Here is a 9,374-nt window from a genome sequence, read left to right as displayed (position 1 = left end):
AAAAAACATCAATGTTTTACAGACCATGCTAAACCTCTTTGTAATGATAATGAAACAAACAAAGGCTACTAAAACTGCCAGATTTGAATTTAAACCAGGACGAAGGGAATTTTGTACTACTAGCTTTTTTCAGTTAATATTCTAGAACCAGAATTCATATTTTGTATTTCCAAAACTGCAGTTTTCCTTCAAAGTAACTCCCAGAATCTTGCTGAAGACTTAGCATTTAAAACCTGATTGTCTCACGTCAAAAGGCATTTTTATTCTTTTTTTTGCAAAAGCTGCCTCTGCTGTTTTCTAAGTAAATTTCTTTCTTTTTCAGCATGCTGTTTTATTCCTGAAAATAACACTGCACCTGTCAACACTACTGTAGACAGAGGAAAGCACCAGGAACTGATTATCTGCTCTATTTATAAGCTTTGTTTTTTTAGATTTTTTCATCCCACTTTTATTATTATTATTATAAATAACTTAAGACAGTTAATATATCGAATACTCCTTCCTCCTATATTCCCCGCAACAATGACAACCCTGTGAAGTGGGTTGGACTAAGAGAGAGTGACTGGCCCAGCCAGCTTTCATGCCTTTTTCACCAGGCTCCAATGAGAACCAACTAACCTTTTCTAGCATCCAGAAAGAGCAAAAGAAAATTAAAATTAAACTACACCAGAGTCACAAATATGCAAAAAGAATGGCATTTTCCCACAAATTGAGAAGTGATCTTCAGAAAAAGCCACATTATATTGTCTAAATATCTACGAACGAAAGGAGCTCCCTAAGCAGACAGGTAGGCTTGGAAATTAAGAGGTTCCAGGCAGGGATGGCCCTCTGCCCCAAGCCCCCCCCCCAAAGACATCCTGCCAGACATCCTGCCAGCACTTTAGGCAACTGCAGAGGGATTGGGGGGGGGGCTTAAATTATCAGGGCTTTTTATGCCCACGGTCGTGTGGTGAACGTTCCATTCCAGGCATTGAAGTCAGAGCTTTTTGTGCCACCTGCCCTGCCCTTCAGTCTGAGTTCTCCTATGGAAACAAGAGTAACTGCCTTGGAGAAGACAGGAGAGAAACAAGCCACTGCCCATGTGCTGAGTGGAACTGGGCATTTTGGCTGACATTGCAATAGAGCTCTTGAACCGGCTGCCTTAAATGAGTGCTCCCCCTCTCTCCAGCCCCTTTTCTTTGGGGAAATGCCTCTGGAGCTGTATTCCTGGACTTTTTCTGAGCCTCTGTCTGTGGCATCTGCAAACGCTTCCTGGGGCACAAAGAGGAGACACCCCAACGCATGACGTGTCTGAAAAGAAACATTTTGCGTCTTTCTCTTAGACGTAGTTGAGGCAGCAAAGTACTTTTGAAAAGGTGGCAGAAAGTGAGAGTAACTCCCTTCTTCTCTTCTTTGAATTCATGGCTCAGTGCCACTGTGTAATAAATTGCCCTTCCCAGATTGGGAGGCAACTATTTCAAGCTACATATTTTCTTTCATTCTGAGTCAGGCACTTCATCACCCTTTCTTCCTTTTTTGTAGAAAATTCTCAATACCTCCAAGCTAAAGAATCAAATTTTCAGTTGCACCCTGCAATAAATAATCAGAAATGCTTTTTGTTGGTTTGCTTGTTTGCCATGAATGTCAGCAGCAGTTAGCACAAGTAGCCTGATGGTATTTTCTGTTCTCTTCATAATTTTTCATTCTTGTAAAAGAAAGCAAGATAAACAGGATGGAAGAAAACCTATTTTTTATTCTTGTTTAGTGTTCTGCTGGTCCCTTCAGTGCAGTTTCGCATACATGATTAACAGGAAACACAACTGCAACTCTGTGTATTTGTATAGGGGTTTGGTTAACAGATGAACCAACTTAAAAACACACTTTTTAAAAATAAGAGTGACCCCCCAAACTGCTGCAGAAAGTCACCATTTTAGGTCTTTAGAAACTTGCATCTAAAATATGCCTTGGAGTACAAAGAAATTATAATGTTTAATTTAAAATATCAGAGACAAAAGATTAGGCAAGATGGTAAGCATAAGAAACAGCACCCAATTCTCTTTGCAGTCATATCAGAGGGGCCAAACTCTGCCTGGCACCATTTTTAAGCACCCTCGTAAAATCAGAGCAAAGAGTTGAAGACCCTTCTTGCCTTGGATGTTACCCTGGACCAATTGGCAGGGCTTACACAGTCCAGACAGGCCAGGTTTACTATGGTAACTGCTTCCACCTGGGACAACATTCCCCAACCAGGTGCTCCCCAGATGTGTTGGCTTACTCACAACGAGCAGGACCAAAGCATCCTGCTGCTGGGGCCTCCCTGACATACTGTGGTCCTCCAGGGGTCCCCTTCATTGGAAGCAGATGTTCCTTCTCTCCATGGGCTGCTCTGTGGCGAAGCCCTCAACCCACTTAGCCAACCTGGCTTTGGCCACTGAAGGCGATTGGTGAGATGTCGATTCCTGGGCAACCCAGGGCTGGTTTCACTCTTGGGGGCTCTGGCGAGAGCGTCCCCTGCACAGAGAGCGTTGGAAGGCAAGAATTGGCTCTTTGCTCTTCTGGGTTACCCCCTCACTAGAAGCAAAATGTTGTTTGTTTGTTCATAGCATCTTCTCACAGTTTTGATATTTAGAAGATGAAGACTGTACAGTTGAATTTGGGGGATGCTATTCAATCTGTTTTTTGCCCCTTTGATTTTTAGAAAGCATGTTAGCTGCTGTCTTTGAGAAAGCCATGCCAACGCATTCACATTTCAAACTATTTCCTTTCAGCTGGATAGTTTTAAAACACATGGAAAATTAGGCATTCATTGTGATGTATTCTTATGAGAAATATGAAGACCGTGCTGAATATTTTTTGACATTTTTTCTATTTTAATAATTAGGTAACCAATTTATTTTTGTTTTAAAGAAAATGTACACATAGATTTTGAAAACTGGTTCCATGAGGCAAATAACTTACAATTCCATGAATTTAACTATCAATTAATTGAAAGTGCCTGGAGTGTGATTCTCCAAGGGGCAAAGCAAAAGTGTGCTACAAATGAAAGTTAGCATTGCCTATCCAAGAATTAATGAATGAATTGAATGCCAGAATAACTGAATTGCACTACAAACTAGAAGAATGATCTAAATCGGCATTATCTGAGTTTTCCTAAGAAGGAAAGATAGGAGTTTCTCCCACCCAGTCTCAAAGATGTCGTGCAAATAAAATAAAAATTAAGAGTGGGGGAATAAATAACCCTGATAACTAAAAGAAAGAAAGAAGTGTGCTTGTTTCACTCAGGGCGTCTGCTGCTTCCAGACCTTCAATCAGCCATCCATCTTCTCAGGCAGAGGGGAGATGCAGTAACACAGCTACAAAAGGCCCCCCCCTCCCCCCCAGCACACATCTTAGGAAGGTTAGAGAAGAAAAGAATTCATTTTATCACTTGGCTTTACTGCTGCAGACAATGGCTCCTGGTGTGCTGCACTCTTATGATAAATGTGCCCCCTCCAGATTGTTGTTGCCTTGTAAATCACAGGACTGACAACAGTTAATAAGAAAGCTTTTGAAGTTTGGCTTGGTACAAATAAAGCTTCATATTAAAGAATCTACTAGTCCTCAAGTTGTGCAAAATAATTGCAGGTGAAGCCTTTTTTTCACTAGAGGCCGTAATTATTACAATTACAGAAACTGTAGCATGTTAAAAAAGAAGGAGATGAGATAAACAGACAGCTTCATCTGAGTTCAGATGACCACTCAAGGTGTTCACCTTGTGCCCCTGGACCTGAAGCAGAAAACTGTTCCTTTGTTGAGGCTTCTCCCTTAAATAACCCACAATATGGTTAGCCAAGTGGCTCCTGAAAACAGGCATGAACCCCGCACCAGCAGAGCCTGGCATCCCCCCTGCCTAGGGCAATGTCACCCATGAAGCCAGGCGTCCTAAAGGGACAATCCACATTCTGGATTTGTAGGAGAGCCACCTGTCTTTTCCTAGAGCCCTCACTGGGCAGAAAAGGGGGCATTTCGGTTCTAAAGGCCTGTGCTCCAACTGGACAAATGCAACCTCCATTCGGAAATGGATTTCCAGGTATAAATCAATTGCAATATTCTTGAGTGTGATGATGCCAGTTTGTGCTCAGTAGGCGCTCATGGCCAGCTGATCTCAAGTATTTGCTCTGCTAATGCTCAGGTGACTGGAAGCAGCTGTGACCCTTGCTGCGCCTACTTGGAAAGAACCAAGAACAGCAGCTGTTCTTGCTTGCTCCAGTGGGATCCATTCCCCTCCCCCCCCCCCCCCCAGCACCAGCCTTCGCCTTAGGAATTGGTCTTGTTACAGGCCAGACATCATGCAGTTAACCCACTGGGTTTTCTCTCTCTCTGTCTGGCAACGCTCCTATGCCCCCTTGGAATCGCCTGCTTGTTAAGTGCTCACTCTGGATCACCCAGCCATGTCTGGGCCAGTGGACAGCTCACAATGTGTCCCAAACATCCACAAATTTCCAGTCTCTGCCCAAAGCTTGCATGTCTATCCTCTTCCATAGAACAATTCCATTTATTGGGGGGGGGGGGGAGCTGGAAGATAGTTGAATTAGCTCTATTACTGCAAGTAAATACAGCTTCCTTTGGCAAGGCTGGAAATTGAGCAGCCTTCACAATCTCCTCTTCTCAGCTCACAGCTGAGCTGATCCATCAATGCATTTTCTCTGGGAACTCCCATGCCACTAAAGTTTCCCATCCATGGCACTTAAGTGTCTCCCACGTGGTTTAATGTCAAAATGGATTTTTGTCAAGAAACATCTTGAGCAAATAGCCATTCAGTGCCCAGCCCCAAGCACCCTTCTACAACATCGGTTTTCCCAATTTGCCCTTCCTTTTAAATCTGCTGTTAGCCAATTAATTGATGAAAGGGGGGGGGGAATCCCTCCAGAGGTGTGTGTGTGTGTGTGTCAAAGGGCTTTTCTGCTGTTCCAATAGTAGGTTGAACAGAGGCAATTGTTTAGTTAATGATGTCAAAGGTTTTTAGGAAATTGACTATATTTCACCAACAATATTTTTTTCTTGATTACTGAGTAGTTAAAATGATTTTAAACCAAGGCAGCAAAATAAACCAGTAATAAAATCAATAAAAGTTGCTTAAAACATGCCTTCTGTTAGGTAATAGCATTTAAAATATCCTTAGTTGGTAATGGCACTTAAGATATGCCAAGAAATCAATGCGCTAAATTACTTATTGAGCTCTTTAATTTGAACCGGGGGTTTGAGGAGGGAGCTCCCTTCGGAGGCCCAACGGCTCCCCCTGCTGGACAGCGGCAGAGACCCTACCAGGAAAAAAAACACCAACATCCAAAAGAGAAACAAAGGAACCATAAAAGAAAATAAAGAAATATAAAATAAGGGGCGACATATAATATAAAATAAAATCAACGCTATTCCGCAAACGGCCACCGGCGGCTCCAGAAGCGGCTCTGCAGAAGCCGGCAAAGCGCCCCCGCCCGCCCGGATCCGGCACGACAGGCGTCCGTTCGGGGCCGCTCTTTCCGGCCGACTCTTGTGCTCCAGGAGGAAGGGCGGAAGGGCTGCGGAAGCCGTCCCCCGCCCCGCCCTCGCCGGAAGCTCCCACGAAGCTCTCCCCGGACGGCGCCGTGACTCGGCCGCGGTGCACGCCGGGATCCGCAGAGCCGGAGAGCCCGGACCGAGAGACGCCGCCGTCGCCGCGATGCCGGAGCTGGCCGTGGAGCGCGTGGTGGTGCACCCGCTGGTGCTGCTGAGCGTGGTGGACCACTTCAACCGGTGAGCAGCCCCTCCCTCCCTCCCCCGCCCGCCCGCCCGCCTTCCCGGCCCTGCCCGCTGAGTCACGGCGCGGCCTCTCCGCTTCTCCCGGCAGGATCGGGAAGGTGGGGAACCAGAAGCGCGTGGTGGGCGTCTTGCTGGGCTCGTGGCAGAAGAAGGTGCTGGACGTCTCCAACAGCTTCGCAGGTGAGTGCGCCCCGCCTCCCCTCCCCCCCTCCGCTCGTGCCCCCCTCCGCTGACCCCCCCTCCCCTCACCCCGCAGTGCCCTTCGACGAGGACGACAAGGACGACTCGGTCTGGTTCCTGGACCACGACTACCTGGAGAACATGTACGGGATGTTCAAGAAGGTCAACGGTGAGTCTCTTCCCATCCCTCCCCCAAACGGGCCGGGATCCCCAGGGGCCCTTCCGAGGCTCCGGATAACCTCCCCCCTCCTCCCCCGCCCCAGCTCGCGAGCGGATCGTCGGCTGGTACCACACCGGCCCGAAGCTGCACAAGAACGACATCGCCATCAACGAACTCATGAAGCGCTACTGCTCCAACTCGGTAAGGGGGGCTGGGTGGGAGGGGGGCTCAGCTGCCCCCGCAGGAGAGGGTCCTGACGAGGGTCTCCCACGCAGGTGCTGGTGATCATCGACGTGAAGCCCAAAGACCTGGGTCTGCCTACCGAAGGCTACATCTCTGTGGAAGAGGTCCACGACGTGAGTCTCCTAGCGGGACTAGCCTGATTCCCCCAAAGCCCCCTGCCCCAGGGGCCGTGCCTCATGCCGGGAAGGCCGGCGGAGCTTTTCCCTTTGGCCGGGGGGCAGCCGGGGGGGCTCTACCCTGCTGGTTGGGTTCTGGTCATTATCCAGATGTTTGGTTCCTGGTTTTTAAACGCACTGCTTGCCAAGACCCTGTTCCTGCCCAGAAGCATCATGGCGCTTGTCTCCCCTTTTGCCCTAAAGGATGGAACCCCAACATCCAAGACCTTTGAGCACGTAACCAGTGAAATTGGAGCAGAGGAGGCGGAAGAAGTCGGTGTGGAGCACTTGCTGCGGTAAAAATTTGGGAGGTTGTAGCTTGTGCTCCACTTATTCAGCCAGATCAGAGGGTGGGGGGTAAAAACCAAGTGCCAGATGGGTCCCACTCTCCTTTCTGAAGCCTGGGCCAGGGCCCGCCCTCTGGCTTCAGATGACCCGGAAGAGCCCCCTGGAGGATGGCAGTAGCATGACCTGATTTCTCCTCCCTGGCTCTTCCAGCGACATTAAGGACACCACGGTGGGCACGCTTTCCCAGCGCATCACCAACCAGGTCCATGGATTGAAGGGACTGAATTCCAAGCTCTTGGATATCAGGGGCTACTTAGAAAAAGTGGCAGTTGGCAAGCTTCCCATCAACCACCAGATCATCTACCAGCTGCAGGATGTCTTCAACCTGCTGCCGGATGTCAACCTGCAAGAGTTCGTCAAGGCCTTTTACCTGAAGACCAACGACCAGATGGTGGTGGTTTACCTGGCCTCCCTGATCCGTTCGGTAGTAGCGCTGCACAACCTCATCAACAACAAGATTGCCAACAGAGATGCCGAGAAGAAGGAGGGGCAGGAGAAGGAGGAGAGTAAGAAGGAGAGGAAAGATGACAAGGAAAAGGAGAAGGAAAAAAGCGAGGCTAAGAAAGAAGAGAAGAAGGAGAAGAAGTAGTAATAGCAATAATGTTTTCTATTTGTAAATTAAAGGCATTAAATTGCACCAGGCTGCTCTGGCTGAAGGTTTTTCCCTGTCGGTGGCTTAAGAGGGACCGAGAGCCAGATGACTTCAGGACTGCCTGAAATGGGCTTGCAGAGGGGCCCTCATTCAGCCTTATGGGGAAGAGAAGCCTGGATCCTTTGGGGTCTGGATGCCACACTAGTATCCTTGGGAGGCGGTGGGCTTCAGAGCAGGTGGGGGGAACCTCATCCACGGGGGGGGGGGGGGGGGAGAGGGGGGACGACAGTTTGGGGAGGATGCTTTTAAGCCAGGGTCCAGCTAAATTCAAGCTTCCATTGTAGTGCTGACATCTTCCTGCCTGACTGGCAGAGACACCTGAACGTCCTCCCAGCTGTCCAGGCAGGCGGGTGGGCTGCTGTTGGGGAGGAGGCCCCTCTGCATTCCTGCTAGGAAGCGGAGCATTCCCTGGATGCCGCCATCCTGCCAGCTAAGCAGGGCTGCTTTGGTGCCTGCTTCCTTTGGGGGCAAACATGGGGCAGGGAAGGCGCTTTCTGGCCTCTGCTGTCCTGAGGAGCAGCAAGAGGCTTATTCTAAAAAAGCTGGAGCCCAGGGCTTTGCACTTGTGATTTACTCCACCAGGTGGCAACTCTTGCACAACTTGTTGTGGGAAGCCTGGGCCTTGGCACTGTTTACACTTTCCCATTTGGGAAGCATGGAACGGTTTTGCCAGGTGGGTTTTTTTCCTGAGCAGAGCCTGAAAGTTGTGATTTTCTCTGCATTTCCTTTTTCTAGCTAGATTAAAAACAAGCAGCACTAAAGCTGCCAGGAAAGCAAATCTCCTTGGTGTCTGCCGAACACAGTTCCCCAGAGAGCCTCAGGGCTGCTGTTGAGGGAGAAGGCCCCAAATAAATAGCTTTCTAAGCTCTAAAAGTTGATTGACGGACCATGGTGGCCACATTAGCAAAATGCTTAGCCCAAAGAGCCGTATTTTGGCCTGAAGATGGTGTCCTGATTCCATACAGAAATTGGTTGGTTTTAGGTTTTAAGTGCTGCAGTTTGTAAATTTAGCTTGTCCTGGAGTTCAGATGTTTGGTAATGTGAACAAAACAGTAAATGCTGGGGTTGGCCACTCCCACTATCTGAGTATACTCAAAACGTGTGAGCCCCTTAAAAGAGGATGCCAATTCGGATCATTGCATGACCTGATCCCGGTCGGTCGGTCTCCGTCTTGCCAGTCCTGGCTTGGACGGACGCACAACCTGAAACTGGTGATCCGCCTCTTCTCTTTGCTTCCTCCCTGGAGAAAAGGCTCTTCCTGGCCACCCACTAAGAGGGACGGATCCAAAGCTCTGGAGCCTCAAACCAGCTCTGATCTGGCAATTCAGACCAAGCCCCTCAATCTGGGGGCAGGCGGAAGGGCCGCATCCCCGTACAAAGATGGAAGCCCACTTCCATGGGTCCTATTGAGCGGCAGATGTTCCTGCTGGGGCTTCCCTGCTGAACTGCAGGGAGCCAAGCCTGGGAAGGTGGGAGCTCCGTGGCCTTTGGAGAAAGGGCAGCAGCCAGACCGGCTTGCCCCAAGTTTCTTCCACAGGAGGGATGTTGAAGGAGCCCCCGATTGCCCAAACACGCTCCTCGAACCACTTGGCCTCACAGCAAGACATGGCACGTGGGTGGGGGGCAGGGGAGATGGCAGCACTACCCCAGGTAGTTTGAATTTGGTGGGACGCAAAAGCTCCACTCGGAAGACAGGTTCACCAGCCCTCCCTCCCTCTCTTCCCCCAGGGAAGGGGGGGGGGTTCCTGCCTTGGCTTTAGGCCAAGCAAAGCCCAACTGCTCCTTGGCCAGGCACCTTGTGCCAAGGGCGGGAGGAGAGCCACATCCACGGGGGCCCTGCCGAGGGCTGCACGGGGGCCCTGCTCTTCCTACGGCTCCT

The 9,374-nt window shown here is 49.5% G+C and overlaps 1 protein-coding gene across 1 annotated transcript; it reads left to right on the top strand.

Annotated features, from left to right (window-relative positions):
- The first annotated feature begins 5,580 nt into the window (after positions 1 to 5,580).
- On the top strand, positions 5,581 to 7,480 carry PSMD7 (proteasome 26S subunit, non-ATPase 7). The gene is made up of 7 exons (XM_081963707.1): positions 5,581 to 5,751; positions 5,846 to 5,937; positions 6,014 to 6,106; positions 6,201 to 6,298; positions 6,373 to 6,453; positions 6,700 to 6,791; positions 6,994 to 7,480. Exons 1-7 carry the CDS (start codon positions 5,678 to 5,680, stop codon positions 7,430 to 7,432), a joined length of 969 nt encoding a protein of 322 aa, XP_081819833.1. The 5' UTR covers positions 5,581 to 5,677; the 3' UTR covers positions 7,433 to 7,480.
- Positions 7,481 to 9,374: the final 1,894 nt, after the last annotated feature.

The sequence above is a fragment of the Natrix helvetica genome, assembly GCF_964273705.1.
Source record: "Natrix helvetica genome assembly, chromosome: 10".
Taxonomy (NCBI): Eukaryota; Metazoa; Chordata; class Lepidosauria; order Squamata; family Natricidae; genus Natrix; species Natrix helvetica.
The sequence above is the reverse complement of the archived record's forward strand: the minus strand, read 5'-3'. Positions and strand labels throughout refer to the sequence as shown.